This window comes from Nanorana parkeri, unplaced genomic scaffold, assembly GCF_000935625.1.
Source record: "Nanorana parkeri isolate BGI_ZX_2015 unplaced genomic scaffold, ASM93562v1 scaffold1163, whole genome shotgun sequence".
NCBI classification, from domain to species: Eukaryota; Metazoa; Chordata; class Amphibia; order Anura; family Dicroglossidae; genus Nanorana; species Nanorana parkeri.
This window is the reverse complement of record NW_017307431.1, coordinates 49,733-74,093: the sequence shown is the minus strand read 5'-3', so window position 1 is coordinate 74,093 and position 24,361 is coordinate 49,733. Positions and strand designations below refer to the sequence as shown.

The following is a 24,361-nucleotide window of genomic DNA, read 5'->3' as shown; positions in this document are numbered from 1 at the left end:
ATGTTCTTCTTTTATGGCCATCTGCATATGCCCCTGGTATACTAGGAATGTACTAGTTCTATAGTGTAATCAAACCCTGCTATTACACTTGATACCAAAAATGTTTGCTGTGTATAATAAATTCCTACCTTACCATCTGCAATGTAATGCAGTGTTTGCCATCCTTCAGTCCAGTTTTTGAATCTTGTGCTCACTTTAGCCTGTCCTTGTGTGATCTTTTGTTACCCATTATCTCCATAAATGTGTCGTGTTTCCGCAGAGGTCCCTTTGCACGCACACTATTGTAATAAGGAACAATTATTTGAATAGTTGTGGATCACTGTTACTTGCACCAGTCTGGCAATTCGTTAATTTTTTTTCCCTCCACAGAACTGCTGCTCACTGAATGCTGTTTGCTCTATAAACTCCCCTAGTGTTTACAAATTCAAAATTGTTGGCATTTTCTGAGATAATTCTTCCCCACATCTTAAACCATATCCATACTAAGCTCATGGTATCCACCCGCACGCACCCTCCCCCAACTTTTCGGTCATGATTGAGAACACAACTATCCAGCCCTCCCCCCGTGCCAAGGTGCTAGGTGTCATCCTTGACTCGGACCTCACCTTTCTTCCCCACATCCAATCCCTATCCAAATCCTGCCGTCTTCACCTTCGTAACATATCCAAAATACGCCACTTCCTCTCCAATGAAACCACAAAGCTGCTTATCCACTCCCTTGTTATCTCTCGTCTCGACTATTGTAACTCCCTCCTCATTGGCCTACCTCTACACAGATTTTCCCCCATTTAGTCTATCATGAATGCTGTTGCCAGAATTATCCACGTAACCAACCGCTCAGTGTCTGCACCCCCCTCTGCCAATCCCTGCACTGGCTTCCAATAGCATAAAGGATAAAATTCAAAATATTAACAACAACTTGCAAAGCCATCCACAACTCTGCCCCAGGTTACATCTCCAACCTTGTCTCAAAGTATCACCCTAACCGTCCCCCTACGCTCCTCCCAAGACCTCCTGCTCTTCAGCTCCCTCTTCAACTCCTCCCATGCTCGCCTCCAGTACTTCTCTAGAGTCTCCCCCCATTCTTTGGAACTCCTTACCTAAGACTCATCTCTTCAGGGAAGCCTATCCCAACACAGCCTAACCACTGAACCATCACGTTCTCAAACAATTCAACCCCACACAGCTACCTCCTCGTGTATCACTTGCCCCTCCCTTCTAGATTTTAAGCTTTCACAGGCAGGGCCATCCTTACCATCTTGTCTTGAATTGTATTATAATTGCAATGTAAAGCACTGCGCAAACTGTTTGCACTATATAAATCCTGTTGAACAGTTGAAAGCAGGACTGCATGATTTCGGTATCGGGGGTTGACCGATTATCGGATTTGCCAATAATCAGGACTGATATTTACAGATTTTCTAATTATCGGTGACTGATATTGCCGATAAATACTGTGCTAATTTGAGCCCTGTTCCAATATTTTGAAAGCAGCCGTTGGCCACTGTCAGAATGCAAAGAAGAAAAAACATCAGATAGCAGGGGAAGCATTAGCTACCATGCTATCTCCTAATTCCCCTATATGATTTTTATAATTTTTGGTTTTGACAGCGTCTGTTTTCCTTCAGGTCCTCCTCTGCTGATTGACAGCAGCAGTGGGCAGGTGCAATAGCCAGCCTGCTATTGTAATTTGCAATAGCAGCTTAGCTATTCATTTCCATGCCATCTGTTGTTTTGTTGTACCGATACCCATTATTGGCCACGTTCCATGTACATGATATCAGTTATCGGCCTGAAATGTGGCCAATAATGGGTATTGGTACCAAAAAATCCATATCGGTTGATCCCTAATTAGTGATTGATTTGCAGAAACGTGATTTACTGTTTGACTATTTGCATTAATAATTTGTTGCGTCTAATAAAGTGGCCTCTGAGTTTCACCCTAAGGACTCTGTTATCGGTCTCTCGAACACTTTTTATGGGTTTCTAGGTCTGCATACCTGTCTTCACAAATCTGAGGTTTCCTCACTTTTCTCCTTTTTTGTTTTATATTATGAAGAGTATAACCAAATTGCATATTTTTTGGCAAGATAAAGTTAGTCACCAAAGGCACAAAGTTCAAAAATTTCAAAACTTTGATATGGAGTTATCACCTTTTCTAAGTTATAACTAGCCAGCAGGTGGTCCCAAACTCCGTCTGTACAAAAAATGTTTGTTATTTGTGACTGACCCTTCAATCTTTGTTGTTGTAATGTCTTTCATTTTGTTGGCAGGTTTCTTCAATGGGGATAACACCTTTCTTTGTAGAAAATGTCAGTGAGTTGCAGCTGTGTGCTATCAAGCAGGTTACTGCGGTATGAAAATTAATTTTTTCTTATAGCTCATTCATTGTTTCCACACCTTCTAACCTTAAAAAACAATGACCCTGGTTTCAGACGCATCCTAACATTTCATCCTAGGCAGTAGTTTATTTAGGGCACAATATAATGTATGCCATATATACAGAATGGCCAACTTATTAATTATCATTACCTCTATTGATTTTGCCCACATTAAGTTTAGTTTTTTCATATATAACTTTGTATTTTCATTTTCTTAAAGCTGAGAAATAGACATGCTTCTGCTTGTAGATATTGAAATGGTTGCATCGTTATCTGTCATTACAACAGCAAAAAGTTTCCCAGCTCACTCACCAGCCAGCATGCAAAAAAAAACCTGTCTAACCGCTTTGGTTAAAAACAGAGGTTTGGATACAGCAGAAAATTTTCTGCAGAAAATGTGAAAGCCGCACAGCCGCGTCAAGGTACCTCCATATAGTGCGGTCCTAACTCTAAACTATGAGAGTCTCCATCTTGGAGCACATGTAGCAAAAGATACAATTGGGTGCAGGTTTGTCAGGAGGAAGCCCAATTTTATCTTTTGCTACATGTGCTCCAAGATGGAGACTCTACTAGTTTACAGTTAGGACCGCACTATACGGAGGGGCGTGACGCGGCTGTGCGGCTTTCACATTGTCTGCAGAACACGTGTATCCAAACCTCTGTTTTTAACCTTAGCGGTGAGACAAGTTTTTTTGCATGCTGGCTGGTGAGTGTGCTGGGAAACGTTTTGCTGTTGTACTGTATAAAGCCCTTCCATGTGCACCTTGCTGTAAAGCTGGTGATAAGTTGATGAATGCGTTTGCCATTTGTTTTGCTTTATCTGTCATTAGACTCATGCCACGGTTTCCTTACACTCTGTTCTTTACAGGTATTTTCCAGGTACGAGAAACACAGGCAGCTTATTCTGGAGGAACTCTTCACCTCGCTTGCTAGGCTACCAACAAGTAAAAGAAGCTTGCGTAATTTTAGGTATTCTATTTCTTTTATGGAAACCTAAGTCACCTACTTTGTTTAATGTTTGTGCCACATGTTAGATTGTACAAATTTTAGCTCAAATATTTGCAAGTGTTTGCAATCACTGGTATTGTGCACTCACCGGCCACTTTGTTAGGTACACCTGTTCAATTGCTTGGTGACACAAATTGCTAGTCAGCCAATCAAATGGCAGCATTTCAATGCATTTAGGCATCTAGACGTGGTGACGACGACTTGCTGAAGTTCAAACCGAGCATCAGAATGGGGAAGAAAGGGGATTTAAGTGACTTTGAACGTGGCATGGTTGTTGGTGCCAGACGGGTTAGTCTGAGTATTTCATAAACTTCTGATCTACTGGGATTTTCACGCACAACCATCTCTCGGGTTTACAGAGAATGGTCAGAAAAAGAAAATATCCAGTGAGTGGCAGTTGTGTGGACAAAAATGCCTTGTTGATGTCAGAGAAGAATGGGCAGACTTGTTCGAGATGATAAAAAGGCAACAATAACTCAAAAAAACACTTGTTACACCCAAGGTATGCAGAATACCATCTCTGAATGCACAACACATTGAACCTTGAATCAGATGGGGTGCAGCAGCAGAAGACCACACTGAGTACCACTCCTGTCAGCTAAGAACAGGAAACAGAGGCTACAATTAGCACAGGCTCACCAAAATTGTAATATAGCAGACTGGAAAAACGTTGCCTGTTCTGATGAGTCTCTATTTCAGCTGCGGCATTCAGATGGTAGGGTCAGAATTTGATGTAAACAACATGAAAGCATGGATCCAGCCTGCCTTGTATCAATGTTTCAGTCTGGTGGTGTAATGGTGTGGGGGATATTGCTTGGCACACTTTGGTCCCTTAGTACCAACTGAGCATCGTTTAAACGCCCCGACCTTCCTGAGTATTATTGCTGACCATGTCCATCCCTTTATGACCACAGTGTACCCATCTTCTGATGTCTACTACCAGCAGGATAATGCGCAGTCATGTTGTACCATTTTGTACTGGGAAATTGCAGTAATCCAGTTACTAGAGGAAAAGCAAAAAAAAACACCGGTGCCAGCACCCGCGACTTGTATGCACACAAACTAGTAACACTAGTGATGCAGCTCCCACTGGTCAGGGCAACCGACAAACTGGGAAACATAAAGCAAAAAGGAGGGCCTCCATAATGTAAAACAGTATTTAATAAAAAGAAGGCACACAGCTAGGGCTGTACTTAGAAACAACTGTAGAACACAGGCATGTAACAAGGATGGGGCATGTAAAACGAAATCACGAACAAAGACGAGCTCGAGTATTGATGTTAAACCACAGTCGTCTACCCCCAAGTATTCCACGGGTTAACATGTTTCAGAGGCAACGCCCCCTTCATCAGAACCCAGCTCGTCTCGTCTTTTGCTTTATGTAATCCAGTTACTGTGTACAGCAACTTTACTTTTGCCACAAAACACATCTGTTAAGCTTTATTGTCTTGCCTGGAAAACTGACTTTACCGCTGTTGTGTTACAGCTGAAGTTTTATTCTGCTTTGGAATTGTATTTGCCTAGAGCCCAAAAGTATTGCAGAGTTGTAGCATTCAGAGTCTACCTCTGCAGTATAATGCACAGTGACATCACTTCCTGGAACCAACGCTGTCTTTGGTGGTTGAGCAACTAAAGCCATGGCTGTGACAGGTCCTAGTTGTTCTGGCAGTTCTACTTCAATTGGTAGTATCTTCCTGCACTGTATTCCCCTATATGTCTGTATAAGAACAGTTTTGTAAATACTCTTACAAAAATCTTTGCCTTAACCTTCTCTTGTGGCAGCATGTGCTCTGCTTATTACTTTAACATTGACTCTATCCACAACCAGGTTAAACAGCAGTGACGATGATGGGGAAGCTATGTACATTCAGATGGTGACAGCACTAGTCTTGCAGTTAATACAGTGTGTGGTCCACCTACCATCAGATAGAGATCACGCAGAGGAAGAGTGCAACAAGAAGGTAGGACTTTCCATCTTGAAATTCTGTTCCATGTAGTTTTTAAAGTGTATAACATGGGGTTAGTAATTCTTATGTCTCTTATCTTTCCAGGTTGACCAGGATGTTTTCATCACCAACTCATATGAAACAGCCATGAGGACCGCTCAAAACTTTCTTTCTATTTTCCTCAAAAAGTTGGTAGACCTTTTCATTTTATTGCATACATTTTGCCTTCATGTCAATTATTTGGTTTTTGATGTATTCACAATGTTGTTTCTTAGATGTGGGAGCAAGCAAGGGGAGGAGGATTACAGGCCGCTGTTCGAGAACTTTGTACAGGACCTTCTCTCTACTGTGAACAAACCCGAGTGGCCAGCAGCTGAACTCTTGCTTAGCTTGTTGGGAAGATTGTTGGTAGGACTTCTTTTTTTAAAAAAATTATACGGCTTGTTTATTGGTCACATTTGGTTAAGCCGATGTAAATTGGTTAAGCCGATGTAAATTGGTTAAAGAGGGTTATTCCCCTGTTTTGCACTTGTGTAAATTCTCATAGAAGAAACCTCGTATTGTAGGTTCTCACAGGTCTGCTGTTACAGAGTCCACCATCGCCACCTGCTGGTATTATCTGCTAACCCCGTGGTTCTGTTATCTCAGACATATAACCAAACAATAAATTTGTTTCATTTCGGATCCATTCAGATTTTTATTTCTTTCATTTTTTGGATCTGAAATTTGATTCTGTTCTTTTATTCAGATTTCTGATCTGTCCAGATTTTCAATTTGGAACTAAGTCACATGACCGTGCCTGTAATGCAACCCCCAACAGCCCCAAAAAAATCGGATTGGCCAAAGGACAGTCACATGTCTGAATTTAGTTTTGAACGAAATTTGGACGGATAACAATTTTCGTTAAACGAGCATTTGGATTAGCTCGCATGCGGACGCGTTAGAATTCTGATGCATCCGGATGTCCGAATTTAACAAAGTTCGTAATATCCATTCAGAATTAAATGAAAATTTAATGTCTATTATCTCTGTTACTGCCCACAGTTTCATGTAATAGTGTGTGGTCACTTCTGGTCTTTTCAGCTGTGTTTACAACACTCTTCATGCACACTTAATTTTTGTCTGTTTTTAGGTTCATCAGTTTAGCAACAAATCAACAGAGATGGCACTTCGTGTGGCTTCCTTAGATTACTTGGGTACTGTGGCTGCGCGACTCAGGAAGGATGCAGTTACCAGCAAAATGGACCAAGGATCAATAGATAGGATCCTCAAACAGGTACAGAAGGGATGTGTCTGCCATATACGTATCCTTGCTATATTCCTTACTACTTTTGCACTGTTGTGATATTTAATTGACAAATGGAAATATCAAATTATTCCAGCTCAAAAACAACCATGTACTGCCAAATAAAAAACTGATCATATTTCCCAGTTGTACAATGTATTATGTTTTGCTGTAATAGTAGTAATACAAAACAATATTACAAACAAAATCTAAAAACTTGATTTGAGGAGAAGATCGTAAGGCACCATCAGCTTTTATAACTGGCTGGGGTCTATTGCAATACTGTCCAACTTCTGTCACCAGTTTATACAAGAGCAATTTTAATGAATACATGGCTGATATTTGTGGGCTCCTATACCTTGAGATAATGTTGTGAAACTGATGTTTTTTTGCCGCATTAAAGTTCATCTTCATGTAATGAAGATTCTATTCATGCTTCTCTAGTTTTGGACACAGCAGGGTAAGGGTTAAACCATTGCCAGGTTCTTTTCATGTTTTGCCCCTTTTTGGAGGCTTCACTCTCACTGTCAGTCCCACTGACCAGTATCAACAGGACAGAGAATGAATCAAGTTCTATAGTTTTACAGTTCTTTCAAATTGGGAAATAGGAATAGAAGAATTTGGCAAGATTAACTTCCTTTTGTTTCTGGAACAGGAACTGACAAAAGCTCCAAAATTATTATTCTTAAAATGGGAACTTCACCCTTTTTCTTTTTCTATAGACGATAAGAAAGGAGAAGAACCAGTGTCTTATCTGTATTACCACCTACTAAATCCACCAAAAATACCATTTGACATTTCCACTTCGTTAATATGCGCATGGTTGGGTTGGTTGATTCCTGAACTCTTCATTATAATGTGTTTACTTATCTGGGATTTAAAAAAAGATTTAACCACCTCACACCCGGCCGTTCTAATTAAACGGCCCGGACGGTGGCTTCTTGGCGTTTTTAAACGTCCTTGCATCTCCGCTCATGCGTGCCGTATCGGGAAATCTGCTTGAATTGTAAAGAGCCGTTGATGGCTGTTTACATACAACCATTCCGGCGGCTGTAAAGCCATAATCTCTTGTTTTATGCATGTGGGTGTGCAGCCCCCACACCGCCGCCGATCCCAAGCTTCTCTGTGCCCGGTGCGAGCCCAGGACTGGCTAAGTGGCTTTAGTCACCGGAGTTCAGAGGGAGATCAGCACACGATCTCCCTCTGATCTCCCCGCCGGTCTCTGAATGCAAGAAGTGATGTATATTACATCACTTCCACATTCAGCTGTCATTCTTCAGCTACAGGACCTGGAGAGAAGCTGAAGCAGATCTCTGCTTCAGTTATTTAAAGTTCCCCGCCCCCCATACACACACAAACATGCGTCCGGTGTGCCTACATGCGAAAATGATGATTGCGCTTCACATGTTGTGAGCAATCATTTTAGGGCCACCAATCACTGTTAACTCTAAACTGATGAGTGGTAAAAGCTTTTAAAGTGTTGCCTATGGCCAATTTTAGATATGGTAGTTTTTGCGATTTCGCGGGCACGCATCATTTTAAAGCTTGACATGTTTGGTGTCTGTTTACCCAACGTGACCCCGGCTTTTATATTTTATCAAAAATGTAGGTAATGTTTCATAACCTAGGGAAAAAATGATTTTTTTTCAAGATTTTTGGTACATTTTTCATTGTATAGTAAAAAATAAAAACCCCAGAGCTGATTAAATACCACCAAAAGAAAGCTCTATCTGTCCCCCAAAAATGGTACAAAATTAACTTCAGTACTGCAGCACTGAATACTAAAAAATGGCCTGGACAGGAAGGGGGTTAAACAACCCTTGTCATCAATGGTTAAACGGAAAAAAAAATTACAGTGGAAATTTAGGAAAGTATTAAATCTTAAAGCCCATTTTCTAGAGGGTCACCGCTGTCTTAAATGTACTTATAAAATGTCATTCAGCTGGTCACATTCACAAGCCTCTAGGGCAGCTGAATGCTGAGATGGTGGAACCCTCAGATTTCCCACATGTATCAATTTAAGGAGTCTCCTTTTTCCTGATGAGCTCCTATGCCTTTTACATGCGTCACAGGCATCACACTTCCTCACCACAACATACTTCAGAGACTTGTGGGGTTTCTTATTCCTAATCCATGTCAGTAGGATTTCCATTATCTACTTATTCCCTGAGGGGTTTTTGACCATATTTCATTATATATTGCTTTTGTTATTTTCTGCAGGTTCCTGAAGGGGAAGATGAGATCCAACAGCTCCAAAAGGCTCTGTTAGATTATCTAGAGGAGAACACCGAGACCGATCCATCACTAGTGGTAAGTCTATCTTTGTGTCCAGATATCAATAGGGACATCTTATGCCTCCATGAAGAGATGTAGCGTTAAGGTAAACACACATTCTGTTGTCTCCTCCTTCAGTTTTCTCGGAAGTTCTATATAGCACAGTGGTTCCGTGACACTACAATGGAGACAGAGAAAGCCATGAAATCCCAGAAGGATGAAGACTCTGATGGAGCACATCATGCAAAAGATGTCGAATCCACGGGAGATATAATGCAGAGAGCGGAAAAAAGGAAAAAGTTCCTCCGTAGCATCATTAAAACACCACCATCACAGTTTAGCACTTTGAAGTAAGGACCAAATAGAAGTTGGCTTTCACTGGATTTGTTTTGCTTCAGCACTGTAACACATTCATCCCTCTCTTACAGGTCAAATTCTGACATAGTCGACTACGATGATGCTTGTTTGATTGTGCGCTATTTGGCCTCTATGAGGCCGTTTGCCCAGAGCTTTGATATTTATTTGACCCAGGTAAATATACTAAATCCTACTCTAATCATTTGGTTGTTCATTTAGTGATCTGGGGAACGCTTAGTGAGCATATGCTTTGCCCACAAGTTTGCTTTAATTGATACCTTGCATTTAGATACCTTCCTCAGAGACTGTAACATACAGGGGTACAGGTACTCTTAAAAACAAGATCACACAGGGATTCGTATACAACTTGATGGACCTGTGTCTTTCTTCAACCTCAAATACTATGCAGCTATGATACTTATGTTGGTAAAATTAAATGTTTGTAGTAAAAATGAACTTCTGTCTATTGTAGGAACAGATATTTTTAAATTTCTTTTTAATATGTGAAGATTTTGAAATCTCTAAGGCCCCATCCACACAGGAATCGGCCGGCACGTACAGCTCCGTGCTGTGTGCACGGCCGTATCGGGCAGCTCCTGGGAAGGACACCCCGTCCTTCTCTATGGGACTACGCGGCCATACGCCCCCCTACGCTCACCTAAAGTGCGGGTGCCTGTTTCCAGGCTCGGACGCAGACAGGATCCATCCAGTCCGCGTACGATTACGCTCACCCTCACGGACGTCCACTTGAGGTGAGCGTAGGGGGGCGTACGGCCTGTGTGAATGGGGCCTAAAGGAACCAATTATGTATTCCCTTTTCTTTATAATAGAAAAGGAATAAATATTTTCTCTAGGTTCAGAGCCCATGGAGATTGTTGTCTGCACTACATGGCTTGAAGCGTTTGTAGTGGAGGTTTTTTCTAAAACAACACACTTGGCTTGTTTAAAGTTTATAAAATTAGGGGGTTCAAACAACTGATAAAACATTCCTTTGGCTGTCTTCAAAATCTCGCATTGCTAAAGTCACTTCCAGCTTTTCCCAGAGAACTGTTACCAGGGGCAAACTGCTGGTGTTCAACTGTGTACATTTGATTTATTGAAGCACTGCTGACATTGTTGGAGGCATTGCTCAATTCAGATTTTATAGTGCAACACCTTACATTTGAGTTTTTTCTTAATACTTATTACTCAGGTTTTACATTTGGTATCCTTGCTTGCTTTGACATTAAGGGGTGCTTACATGCTTTTTCAGATTCTGCGGGTACTTGGGGAGAATGCAATTGCAGTCCGAACGAAAGCCATGAAGTGTTTGTCTGAGGTGGTAGCTGTGGATCCAAGCATCCTTGCCAGGGTAAGTTCTGCATCCTGTGGTCCTGAAAAGTAGTGCTTGCTCATTCAGTGCTGTAAGTGACGCATGTGTTTACCTCCAACAGCTGGATATGCAGAGAGGTGTGCATGGGAGGCTGATGGACAATTCGACCAGTGTGAGAGAAGCAGCTGTGGAGTTACTGGGACGCTTCGTACTGTGTAGACCTCAGCTGGCCGAGCAGTATTATGATATGCTCATTGAGAGGATTCTGGTGAGTGATAATGTCCTGTGGAGCTGTGTAGGTCTTGTGCATTTATCTGCTGTGCTGTATACATCATTTTTAATCTACACTTCTTTGTTGAGAGGAACTTTGACATTTATAACAGTTCTTTTTGCTTTAATAATTACCATGGACTTTGCTTGCATTGTATTTTCAATAATTAATCCTTTTAAAATAAAAACAATTCTTTAGTGATGATAGTTATTGTCCCTGAGAGAAAATGACATTTCATTTAATTTATTTATATTGTCAAAACTTGGTGTACATGTTGGATATAAGATCAGATTTAGCTTACTGTAATGCTAAAGTGCAGGCACTGCGTACTGCCAGTACTCTGTGAAAAACTTCACGTAATCCCTGTGTGGCCCCTGTTTTCCATGCTCGGGCTGTAAAAGAGACTTAGCTTTTTGTCCAAGGCACCTACTATATCCAGCCCCTCCCACCATCTCAGTCCAGTGGCAGAGCCCCTACTGACTAATGAGGTTTGGCATTTGCCAGTTGAATGATGGCAAGGTTAGTTCCAGTTAGTTCATTTTATAAGCTAATGACTTCCCTTTTCTCCCATTTTACAGGACACTGGTATTAGTGTAAGAAAGAGGGTGATAAAGATCTTGCGGGATATCTGCTTGGAACAACCAACGTTTCCAAAAATCACAGAGATGTGTGTAAAGATGATCCGCAGAGTCAACGATGAAGAAGGCATTAAGGTAAAGCTTGAGAAAGTGTGTGTGTGTGTCCCCCAATTATGTATGATCATGAACATCTCCACAGTCTGTTTTTGCTACAAGCATTGCCTGCTAAGGTCAACTACTGCTGTGGTCTGTGGTTCCTTCCGCAGGCCCCCATGTCACTACAGTGTCTTGTATTGACATAGGTGGCCAGTGGATGGAATCAAAGTGCAGTAGGGGCCTCCAGCATCCGACATTTTCAGAAGTGTCAAATTTAGAATATTTTTCAGCAATATTATTTCTTTAACACCATAGTTTGTGCTACTGGCAGTCGGGTAGTTGGGTTATCATTGTTTGCTTTGCAGGGTGGTCTTTACTATTAAAAATGGTCGACAGGATTGCTTTAACATTATGGTATGACATTCATCACTGTCCGCCTTTTCTTTTCTTTCTCTTTTTTTTGTTTTTAGAAACTAGTAAATGAAACATTCCAGAAACTCTGGTTCACTCCAACCCCTCAAAATGATAAGACAGCAATGACCAGAAAGATCCTCAACATAACAGATGTGGTGGGTGAAGGTTTCTTTTTCTTTTTGAAAAGTGTGTTTCCTTATAGAAGTATACATTTGATGATGTGATTTCTGGTAATCCTTGTGCAGGTTGCAGCTTGCAAGGACACTGGCTATGACTGGTTTGAGCAGCTACTTCAAAATGTGAGTATAAATGATCTCTGTTCTCAATATTTAGCATTGCCTATGTGGGCACTGCATGATTAATGGGTCTTCTTGTGTTCCTCAGCTTTTAAAAACAGAGGAGGACGCCACGTACAAACCTGTGAAAAAAGCGTGTACACAGCTGGTTGACAATTTGGTAGAGCACATACTAAAGTATGAGGAGTCCATGACAGGTACAATTTTGCTTTTTTACTCTCCGTTTAGCTTTGTTTTACAGGAGGATGTTTACCCACAGAACGTAACTTTTTTTTTTTCTTTTTTTTTTTCTGTGTGTTGCAGACTCTGACAACAAGGGTGTGAACTCGGGTCGGTTGGTTGCTTGTATTACCACTCTGTTCTTATTCAGCAAAATAAGGCCTCAGCTAATGGTAAAACACGCCATGACCATGCAGCCATACCTTACCACTAAATGTAGTGTAAGTAATTCAAATTTGTGTTGCTTTTATTCAGAGATTTTCTTTTTTATTTCATGCTATGTTCTTGATTAACACATGAGGCTGTAGTACACATGCATTTAAGTTATATTGTGGTCAATCAAGCATGTCATGATTTGATTGTGACCGGGCTTCATAATAATGAAAAAAAGACAGCATTTGATCTGTGGGTTTGTTGACAGGAGTAATTGGTTGACTCACTTTATCTTTTAATCATAATATTCTTTTTTGTTTTACACCCCCACCCCCCCCATTTTTTTTCTGACATTAATGCTGTTAAAAGCTATTGCAAAAATAATGAGCTTATTGTATTACCTTACCTGAGCTAAATAATGACGGAGGGGAAATTGGCAAAGGCAATTGCAGGTGGCAGAACTTTTGTATCTTCCCCCATCTAGTGGTCATATTTGGCACTGCGCTATTTTTAAACTAACGTTGAAGCCAAGGCACATCGTCTTTCCATCGATAATCATTAACACTAATCAGTATGCCTTAACTTTATATGACTGCACTCCAGGCTGCATTTCTGATATCTGGCATGTAATCTTGGACTCAATTAGGGTAAAAGTTCTATTATGTTGTAGTGGTGGTACAACCATAAAATGGCATAGATTCTGCCACCAAGGCTCAGAGAGCACACGGAAAATGGAACTGTCCAGTAACATCAGTTCCACTTTGTCCCTCCCAAAATTTAATTTGTCCTATAGACATTAATGCAATAGGAGTCTGTTTAGTAATTTTAGTCAGTTGAGTCCCAGTCTGAAAACGGATTTTAATTTTCCCTCAAAGTCTCTTTTGATCAAATCCATCTCTACTTAGGTCTTATATTCCTTTTTCACAGGCTACAGTCTAAGCCTTATTTTTCTCTCTTATTCACCATTCTCAACAAGAACATACATACTTTGTTAAAATAAATATCCATCTATTGACATCAACTCATTTTATTCCTCAGACTCAGAATGATTTCGTGGTGATATGCAATGTTGCAAAAATCTTGGAACTAGTCGTGCCATTGATGGAGCACCCTAGCGAGACGTTCCTTGCTACGATGGAAGAAGATCTAATGAAGCTCATCATCAAATATGGCATGACTGTAAGATGCTTAACTGTCTTGTTTTTTTTCCTTTTTAAAGGGGTTGTTCACACCACCCTAAGTGCTTTCCGACCTGATTGTGGCCGAAAAGCATTGGATCGCATCACTGCCTGCTCACTTTGTTTTGGTGCTGGAGGGGGCATGGCGGTGGATTGAAGTCACTGGCACCGCAGCCACGCCCTCCGGCCGCAGTGCGATCAGTCACACCTGAACGAGTGGCACATCAATATCTGCGTTCTGGTCTGGTGCGGTCAGAAAAAAAAAGTGCATGCAGCATACATTTCAGTGGTAGCCTGGGCTCCCTGGTCTACAGAAATGCTGTTTAATGTGCTTGATTTTAAAGTAATCCTGTCAGCTCAAGAATATGCAGAGTTTATCTACACAGCTCCCAGGTATCATTCAAATTTAGGATCTCATAATTGTCCTGCTCCCTGATTTTTCCTTAGGCCAGCAAGGTCGCCTATTGTATTTGGCAGCCAAAATCAAGGCACTGGCGCAGGAGTGGTCATTCAAATATTGACCATGTAAGCTGTGATTGTTTATTTGCATATCGTAGTGTGGCTGGATTCGGGGGATACCTGGGCAATTAAATTATAAAAACAGCATACATACACCAAGAGGGACAAGGTAAAGTGTGCCCGAAGGTTTACTGTAAAGTGTATTTCCACTAGGGATGCACCGATACCGGTATTATGGTATCGAGTACCGATATTATTATTTTTTCAGTACTCACCGATACTGAGTACCATTCAGGAAGCCAGGTGGCGTGTAATGACTTGCCACCCGGCTTCCCGATTAGCCGGGAAGCTGCCCCCATGCTTCTCGTCACTATGTTACTAGAAAGCATGGAGCCGGCTTTCCGGCAAATCAGAAGCTGGGTAGCATGTAATGACGCGTTGCCCGGCTTCCTGATACAGCAAGTATCGGTCTAGGCATCGGAGCATTTAGGTAGTATGAGTACACACCCAAATACTCAGCATCAGCACCGATACTAGTATCGGTGCATCCCTAATTTCCACCAACCAAATTGGGATAATACCAACTTTATATTTTTGTTATCACAATACTTTAAAAAAATTAAAGATTGCTGCTTTCCTTTAACTTTTGTGATAGCTGAAGTTTTCTCCTGCTATGTAGCCTTAAAGTGGGGGGATGGGGAGTGGATGTTTACCAAAATTGTCTACAATGTGCTGGCAAATCTCATCTTCAGTTTTAAAATAGAATGGAACACCGTCGGTCCAGGGAGGGGGCTGTGGAGTTAATAATTATCACAGTTAACGCTGTCTGTCCTGTTTGACAGATCGCATCATCAGTTGTAAGCTAGATGTTATTGAGGGAAACTTTCTCTCTCCCAGCTTTGCATTGGGTACAGACTCACTTTAAGATTGTTCAGAGTAGCTTGCAGTCTTTCTAAAGGCCTGCTCCAAAGAAACATCTAAAAGATAAGACATATTTTAAAATGGGAACATATAAAGGGGGTTTCTCAAATTTGACTGAAAAAGTGGAAATACAGTATATGTCAAAGGATTCAGCGCTTATTCTTAATTCTTGCTACTACAGCCTGCTTAAAGTCAGTTGCAAGGGAAACCTGTTTTGCAGTTGAGGAGTTTTATGCACAGGGGCCCATCGGCCTCAAAGAATTGTTCAAATTGTTTTGTTAAAGCAGTATGTTCTGCTGGAGTTTAATAGGGAAGGGGGTGTATGGAAAAAAGATTGACAAGCCTCATTTATTCCAATACAAGGTTTTTCCATTCATCTCCCTCCAATGGTGACCACAAGCAGTTGCTACAGGAAGAAAGGATGTAAACGCACTGCTTCCAGAATGAAAGACTTGTGTCGTCACTGTGCTTTTTTTTTTTCCCCCCCTTCACCCCTTCTCGTCTTTCTCTCCATGGCTATCTATATAGTACAACTTCCTTCTATGTAACAGTTTTTTATTTTTAAGATTACATAAAGCTTCAGCTTTAATCTTTCTATGTGGATTATTGTGAACACTAATATCTGACTTCTGTAAAACTGGACGTCATACCAGACCTCCTATTCACTACAAGTTAACAATCGCATATGGCAGTGAATTGAAATAGAAATGCTGAGGTATCCAGAGCAGCCAATAGGGTTTAAGCTTTCAGATTGTCTGCAGATAAATAGCAGCTGAACTCTTTAGGCATCACCTGGACTTTCCTTTCTGCCAGTTTTCAACTCAATCCCATGATTTTCTCTGCAGTGTTTCTTATTCATTTTAAGTTTTCCTTTTGTCTATATGTTTGCATTTTTCTTGACCTTTTTTTATTTTTAAGTAACTTAAATATGCAAACCAATTTGCATCTCAATAGACTTATTTTAGTGCTTAGGAGTAAATCAGTATCACTATTTTAGTATGTTTGTATTATTTATTTTACATTAAACTCTGCTCTGTTTTTACTTCAGGTGGTACAGCATTGTGTGAGCTGCCTAGGGGCTGTCGTAAACAAAGCAACACAAAATTATAAGTTTGTCTGGGCCTGTTTTAATAGATATTATGGTAAGTTTTTTCTATTTTAGAATTTGACTTCAGCAAACCAAACACCAGGCTTCGGGCTGAGCAGGAGAAAACTAATCAATTCCCCCTTCCATGCTAAACAGCATGGATGGAGGAATCTCCATTGCCAGCTATTGTATTCAAACAGACCTGTAGCTGTCTGAACACATGAACAGTGACTGCACCTGGTAGGATGGAGTCACTATTTGGTCGATAATTTTTCACTTGACGAAGTCTGTTCGCAGGGCCACCAAGTGCTCGATTTTCGGACGATTCCTGAATCGGCTGAAATTTGAGCAGTGTATGGCCAGCTTAATACTTTTGAAAGTCTGCTCGCTTTTATAGTGCTTTGTTACGGAGTAGAACTCTTTGGTGCCCAGAATCTAGAAACTGCTTTTAGAGTAGGTAGATTTGGCAGATGGCTCCAAATCTAGTGGAAACAGATCTTTGTTGATTTTTCTTGTATACTGATATATAGCACTGTACCAAATAAAATCCTGTTGCCAGAATTGTTCATATACAGTATGTCCAAGTCCAGCAGTAAGAGGAATATACTCCCCACACACAAGCCTCTGCCAATCTTGCCTGAATAAGAAAAGTGTAGCTCCCAAGCTGCCATGCTTGCCTAAAATATGCAGCTGTGTAAATTATTAACTTAGGCTTTCATTGATAACACTTGGGCTCTGTTATATTTGCCACAGAAAATGTGGCAAAATATTAAACTGACACTAAATTCAAGAGTTAAATCTTAAAAAGGCATTCATATCATCTCTGAATTCATGCTGACACACACAGAGACCATGTGTCAGCATGAATTACTTGATACGTAGGGTACGTGATTACAGCGCCACTGTCTCGGTAATTACACAGAGCAGGCGAAGAACGGACGTTCTTTGTCTGCTCTAGGGGCTTTATGGTGAGCTACTATGCCGTGGTCACGGGTCCCCCAGAGGAGCGGACACGATTGCCGCCGCCGCTCGATTTAATACATGTGATCTAATTAGATCATTTGTATTAGACGAGCAGCGGCTCCCACTGTACATTTAGCTCTGCTTGTCAGGAGCAGGGCTGAATGTACAAAAAAAATTCCCCGTCGGGCGATAGGGATTCGCTACATAAGACGCACGCACATTTTCCCCCTCATTTTTTTGGGGGTGGGAGGGGGGTGCGTCTTGTGGAGCGAAAAATACGGTAATTCCTGAGTTTAGTGCCACTTTAAGGCCACATGCACATGGGACCAATGAATGCAGTGTGTGTTCCTGCAGCAAGAATCTGCAGATTCTTGCAGCAGGAATCATAGGTGGATCCATACAGCTTTCCACAAGCAGCAGGTAGTTTGCAGATCCATTTGCAGCCATTAGCCCTGTGTGCATGTGGCCTAAAGTGGAACACCAAACAACATATTTCTAGATAGTGTGGTGAAGTTAGAATATTTTAGGGTTTAGCTGTCTGTGGGGATCTCCTGTCTCGTTGATGGTGGTCACTGGGACAAGACGTCTGGTGGATTCTCCTCAAGGGGTATAAAGACAGCTGAAATATTGGCCTTTCGCCACTCAAGTCAATTTCTCTTTAAAAAGTTTTTATCGCTGTGTTTGTGTTGAAGACGTTTCCCCTTGTTTTTATTTCTTAAGGACTACTGTCATCATAATAGGAAGTGATTTCCCTGATGGTGAGACAGACGAAAATGTAAATAGGTTCTGAGCCTTTCTCACTCTAAAAAAAAAAAAATCTGAAGTTCCACATATGACTTTAAAAAGATTTCTCCCATCAGGAATACCCGGATACCTGCAATTTTCTTTTGCCAAGCACTTTAGGTCCTTAAGCCAAACCTGAACTTCTTAAGCAGTTGCATTCTAGCAAATAAAGCAAATAAAGTAAAGTAAAGTAAATAAAATGAAAATATTGGAATTGTGTTTTTTTTCTCCTAGGTGCACTTATGAAGTTAAAAACTGAACATCAGGAAGACCCAAACAGTACGGTCCTGACCACAAACAAATCGGCTCTCCTGCGATCACTTTTTACTGTTGGAGCACTTTGTCGCCATTTTGATTTTGATGAAGAGGACTTCAAGGGTAGCAGCAAAGTAAATGTTGCGGTTTGTAAAATTTTTTTTTTTTTTCTTTTGTTTGTCTTTTACTTTCTTTCATAGCTTTAAACACTTTATTACACATTTACACATACACTCTGTATGTACAACTCCCTTCAACTTTTGTTTTGTTTTTAAGACTAGAAATGTAATTTGTTTTCTATGTATGGATTTTCATGACAGGTTAACATAAAAGACAAGGTCCTGGAGCTGCTGTTGTATTTTACAAAGCATTCGGATGAAGAAGTGCAGACAAAAGCCATCATTGGTCTTGGTAAGAAAGATAATTCATTGTATTTCCTTTGCATGGAGAAGTGTTCCTTCTAGATGTGTATTGTGCTGTGACCTGTATAGCTGTTGTAAATCTGTAACTTTAGGCTTAGTCTATTAACCACCTTACTACCAAACCATTGACAAATAGCAATTAGGTAGTCACTTTTCTGGAGTGTTGTCCAACAGTAGGAGGGCATTCACCACTGATGACCAACATTTAAGGGGACACACACACACCATTGACCACCAAGCTTCAAAGAGGAACTCTTTAAACAGCATAAGGGGACACTAAATACTGACCTCTGAAATCTGAAAGCTTTTCTGTGTGTTACATAGTCCTGACCCTGCACTATATTGTACACTACCTGGATTTGGGTCAGTGTTATGATCTGTTGCTTCAGTTGGTCTGGTCGGGCTCAAATTGTGAAAGAGTGGTTCAGGGACCATGAGACATCATTGTCACACACGGATTGGCCACCACAGAGTCCAGACCTTAACCCCTTTGAGAATCTTTGGGATGTTCTGGAGAAGACTTTACGCAGAGGTCCAACTCTCCCATCATCACTACAAGATCTTGGTGAGAAATGTAACACTGAACGGAAAAAGTTTGACGTTGCATAAGTTTATTGAAACGATTCCACTGCGAATGCGTGTCGTAATCAAAGCTAAAGATGGTCCAACAGAATATCAGAGCGTGTGACCTTTTTTTGGCCAGGCAGTGTATTTAGATAGGTATAAACAACATGTAGGGCAAATGGTTATGGGGAAAAAGATACATGCTGAACAGTTTTTATGAAACGTTGGGGTCCTGGTAGTTTTATCATGACCACATGGGCCTAGTAGCAGTTGTTTCCTCTGTTTCACCTAGTTACATTTTGGATGATAAATTTGATATAATTAAATTACGTGTGAAACAGATTCACACTCAGAAAATGTAATTTCACTACATTAATGTGCTTCATTTGTTCTTTTCAGGGTTTACATTTATTCAGCATCCAATTCTCATGTTTGAGGGAGATGTAAAAAACTTGTACAATAATATCCTGTCTGACAAAGGCAGCTCTGTAAATCTTAAAATCCAAGTTCTGAAGAATCTCCAGACCTATCTGCAAGAGGAAGACACACGGATGCAGCAAGCAGACAGAGACTGTGAGTAATCCCTGACCGGTCTGTGATGTTGCTACTAAAGAGATAATGAGAATATAGCACTAGGTCTCCCAAAGCTGCATGAGGCTGGCGTAGGTGCCTTTTGTAACAACTTGTCTCCTCTTATTTCAGGGAAAAAAGTTTCCAAGCAGGAAGATCTGAAAGAGATGGGAGATATTTCCTCAGGGATGAGCAGCTCCATTATGCAGCTTTACCTCAAACAGGTCTTGGAGTCCTTCTTTCACAAGCAGTCTAGTGTACGGCACTTTGCTCTCAATGTCATCGCCTTGACTCTCAACCAGGGTCTCATTCATCCTGTGCAGGTGAGATTTGACATTAACTTTATTTAACAGATATGAGGCATAAGGCGTGTTGCACGCAGCATTCTCTTTTAGCCGTGCAGATTGTCTTGTGCGGTCAGGCTGGCTGGATGTTGCGGGGTGAGTGTCACAGTGCTTGTATTTTCCAGTTTAATCATTCGGTTGCCAAAGTCAAACAGAGATGTCATCGCTATTCATTTATCTCTATTGTCTATTGATGGGCACAGCTTCATAGTAGCAAAACCTAGGGTTATACTGCAGTCTACAGGAGGAATGGATGCTAGGCACATAGAAAACTGAGGGCCTGCCCTTTTAAAGTGAAACCAAACTCACCGGTCAGAGAACTATGGGGTAAGTGTTTTTCCCCATAGTTCTCTTTCCGGTCACGGGAGGACATACTGTATACTAACCTCCTCCCGTGACCCAAAGCTTAGTATATAGCGGGCTATTGCCCCATAATGGGCGTGGGGAGTGGTAACTGACAGTTACTGCTCTCTGCAGGGAGATGATCAGAAAGTGAGCAAGCAACGGTATGTGTTCACTCACCTCATAGTTCTCCTTTAAATCTTAACAATTAAAGAACCTTAACTATTAACAATAATGTATCTTATTTGTGTATCACTCGGCTGTAGATCCTCAAAGCAGCTCTGAATTGGTGCTGACACTGTCCTTCCTTCTGGAGGGGGACTACTTTTGTTCCCCATGGTCCCTGTGTGTGTTGTAAAGTAGCCACCGCTTCAAGCTCACTCCCATGATAGACTACAATCTCACATTTACTTTACTCATTTGTATTGAGATTGTAGTCTATCCCAGGAGTGAGTTTGGAGCGGTGACTACTTTACAACACGCGGGGAGCATGGTGAACAAAAAGTAGCCCCCCTCCAGGAAGGACAGTGTCTGCTCCAACTCAGAGATGATTGGAGGATCTACTGTCGAGTGACAAACAAATAAGGTACATTCTTGTTACTAGTTAAGGTACTTGTACAATGTAATTTTAAGATTTAGCTCACTTTAAGGCTATAACCTCTCCCACCCAGCACCTGCTTGGCTTATATCCAATCTCCAGTGGGCACTGATTTCTTCATTTTTTTTTTTTTTTTTAGTTCATTTTGGAAGATTTTTAAACTTTCTTACTAGCCAAAGAGTGAAGGTTTTCCCAATTCCTTTAATATACTGATGTTCGCTGTGCAACAGCTTTGAATTCATGGAAGTTACTCCAGTCAGCCATGAAGTGCAGTTTTTCCCAGTTCTTCAAATGTACTGGTGCTCTCTCTGCGATGGTCATGCACAGGGCAGTGGGTACGACTCTGTTTCAGTTATCACAACACCACTTTTAGGTCAGGCCAGTATGTCTGAGGATTCCTTTTGTAGGTATCGGGCTGCAGCAATGTTCCTGTTTCCGTCTATGAACACTCACTGTTAGCATGCTTTATGCTGAGTTTTTTTCTTTTTAAATTCTCCTTTTGCTATGGTGCTACCTTATAAAACAAAGAAGAAAAAAGAACAGCGCCTTTTCCTTGTGAAATACTGTTTTATTAGTCCCAAAAATAAAAAAAAACTGAATGAATCATACTCGCAAACGGTGTCTTTAGCAAAGCATTTCAAATTGACAAACATGCTGGCATGTAGCAATCGGCAACCGCAAAGTGGGCCACAATCTTTGTCCTGCTGATGGTCACGTCCTTTCCTTCCAATGTTTCCTGATGGTCTACATATACCAAATGTTTGTACTAAGGAAGCATAGAGGCTCATTGTTCAATTCTCCTTTTGAAAAGGTCACAGACCTGGAACAATATGGAGATCAGGAGTTGTAACTTCACTATGATGTTCCTGACATGCTTATTCTGAGTCGGTAACACCAAAAGTATTGAAAAGAGAAGCAGCCAGCAAGATAGCTGAAGGAAGTTGATGGTGGCCACCTATATTTTTCTCTATCCTTTAAAGTTGACATAGTATCATATCTGTTTTTTTCCATGTTAAATGCACCTATTGTAAGTAATGTGTTAGTGTAGCATTACAGGTATTTATTAATGCTCACAAAGATCACAGAATTCCCTCTGACAATTCATCTTCCATTCTCCCCCAAAAAATGCAGTTTTTGTTAAGGTGTCGTCAGTTTATTTACAGGTGAAACTCGAATAATGAGAATATGGTGCAAAAGTTCATTTATTTCACTAATGCAACTTAAAAGGTGAAACTAATATATGAGATAGACTCATTACATGCAAAGCAAGATAGTTCAAGCCGTGATTTGTCATAATTGTGATGATTATGGCTTACAGCTCATGAAAACCCCAAATCCACAATCTCAGAAAATGAGAATATTACATGCAATCAATAAAACAAGGATTGTACATAGAACAATATCGGACCTCTGAGAAGTATAAGCATGTATATGTACTCAGTACTTGGCACTCCTATTATTAGTTTCCCCTTTTAAGTTGCATTAGTGAAATAATTAAACTTTTGCACGATATTCTAATTATTCGAGTTTCACCTGTACTTCTGGACTAAGATGTTGTTCTGGAGATGGGTCGTACACATGCACAGTAGTTATAATATTTGTGTAGAAATATCTTGTATAGGTTCAGGCCCCTGGTGCTGCCTCTCACTTAGTGTGCAGTGAGGACTGACAGAGGGGAGATTTGGTTGCCTTTTTTCCTGCCTGTGACGACATAATTTTCCCAGATTGCAATTCTCAAACCTAGTTACATTTTCTTCATAGACAGTGAAATTAACGTCAGTATGGTCCATTGACATTAAAGCATGAGGTCCCACATTTCCAAATTGTTTTTGTTTTCTCTTGACCTTTCATTTTTGTTCCATTCTTAGTGTGTGCCATACCTAATTGCAATGGGCACAGACCCGGAGCCGTCCATGCGGAACAAATCGGATCAGCAGCTGATAGAGATTGACAAGAAATACACTGGATTCATTCACGTGAGTGCAGAACATGTAACTGCCATGTGATGTAATTTAGCTGTGTAATTGGCTGCTCCATAATACTCTTCCTTCCCTGTTACAGATGAAAGCGGTGGCTGGCATAAAGATGTCATACCAGGTCCAGCAAGCAATCATTTCTGATGCAAAGCGCATAGTGCGTGGGTTCCGGCAGGATGAGTCCAACAGTGCCCTGTGCTCCCATCTCTATTCAATGATTCGGGGGAACCGACAGCACAGACGGGCTTTCCTGATCTCATTGCTCAACCTCTTTGATGATGCTGCGGTATGCAAAACAACCTTTACTCTTAAATTGGGTGCCATGTTATAGAGGGAAATCTCTGGTCTTTTTTTCTGAGATTGTTTTGTGAATATGTCCAGCTTATTGTAGGTAATTCCTTCAGAATATGTTTGACTTAAAAACCTTGTTGCTGTTTCTACTTTATGTACTTGCGGGTTGCCACATGGCCATTACAAACGTTTGTGGGTTTCCTCCTTAGTGCAGCACATTGATTGGGTCTTGATACTTCTGCATTCTGAGTTCAAGGCTCTGAGCTCAGACTGGCTGTAAAACTGACTTACACTGTAGTGTAAGCTGCAGTTCTGCATCGATGTGGTACACTGCCTGACATATAAGAAGCTGCTGGCAGAATAGTGTAGCAGTGTGCACATTAAATGTGTACAGGTTCTGTAGGATAATTATGTATAGATGAAGGAACATGCTATTTGTACCACATGATTTCCAGTAAAAAGAATGAATGGTAAAATAAAGTCATGAAAGTACAGTGCAGGTAAAAAGTTGAGTCTTTGTTAGTGAAGATATACAAGCTGCTTTCAGGACCTGAAGTTCGGGTTGAAACACTGAACAGGTTAACTATTATCTAAAGCCAAATCCCATTTTTTTATTATAGAGAATGATTAGAACCCATGTCAGTGTTTAATGGCTGCGTTTTTCACTGTCTCTGGGACTAAAAGTGAGGAAAATTCAGAACTTGAACAACATAATTTACCTTACTTCTGGAGCGCCATATATAAATAGTGCAGTGTTTACAGCCTGTGTGCAAGCTGTCATTAGACATTATGGATGACAGGCAAAATGTACAGAGCCATTCAGAGTGGCTCTGTAGGTTGTGATTGCTGCAATGGTTTATGACAGTGATCGCAAATGTAAACATTACCTGTGTTTATGCATGAGAGCATAGGAAATAAATAAAGTGGATCTTTACCCCCTTTTAGTAAAAATCACAGCAGAATACAGCTGCAAGCCGATTTAAAATAGTCTTACATTCATTAGTTCAACAAACTTGTT

General features: G+C 40.8%; 1 protein-coding gene across 5 annotated transcripts in view; it reads left to right on the top strand.

The window, feature by feature from the left end:
• The window catches only part of NIPBL (NIPBL, cohesin loading factor), a 78,630-nt gene that overhangs the window by 41,198 nt on the left and 13,071 nt on the right, over window positions 1-24,361 (top strand). For 3 of the 5 annotated variants that reach the window (XM_018568260.1, XM_018568257.1, XM_018568258.1), the window contains 24 exons: window positions 2,274-2,354; window positions 3,250-3,350; window positions 5,218-5,350; window positions 5,441-5,523; window positions 5,611-5,743; window positions 6,468-6,611; window positions 8,841-8,930; window positions 9,033-9,244; window positions 9,323-9,425; window positions 10,504-10,602; window positions 10,685-10,831; window positions 11,413-11,547; window positions 11,979-12,077; window positions 12,168-12,221; window positions 12,307-12,415; window positions 12,522-12,658; window positions 13,629-13,769; window positions 16,197-16,290; window positions 18,216-18,370; window positions 18,557-18,647; window positions 19,622-19,795; window positions 19,925-20,115; window positions 22,945-23,052; window positions 23,138-23,338. In XM_018568260.1, the coding sequence (XP_018423762.1) occupies window positions 2,274-2,354; window positions 3,250-3,350; window positions 5,218-5,350; window positions 5,441-5,523; window positions 5,611-5,743; window positions 6,468-6,611; window positions 8,841-8,930; window positions 9,033-9,244; window positions 9,323-9,425; window positions 10,504-10,602; window positions 10,685-10,831; window positions 11,413-11,547; window positions 11,979-12,077; window positions 12,168-12,221; window positions 12,307-12,415; window positions 12,522-12,658; window positions 13,629-13,769; window positions 16,197-16,290; window positions 18,216-18,370; window positions 18,557-18,647; window positions 19,622-19,795; window positions 19,925-20,115; window positions 22,945-23,052; window positions 23,138-23,338 (3,015 nt within the window). Of the gene's footprint in view, window positions 1-2,273; window positions 2,355-3,249; window positions 3,351-5,217; window positions 5,351-5,440; window positions 5,524-5,610; window positions 5,744-6,467; window positions 6,612-8,840; window positions 8,931-9,032; window positions 9,245-9,322; window positions 9,426-10,503; window positions 10,603-10,684; window positions 10,832-11,412; window positions 11,548-11,978; window positions 12,078-12,167; window positions 12,222-12,306; window positions 12,416-12,521; window positions 12,659-13,628; window positions 13,770-16,196; window positions 16,291-18,215; window positions 18,383-18,556; window positions 18,648-19,621; window positions 19,796-19,924; window positions 20,116-22,944; window positions 23,053-23,137; window positions 23,339-24,361 lie in introns of all 5 variants that reach the window. The other 2 variants (XM_018568256.1, XM_018568259.1) reach the window with 1 other exon arrangement.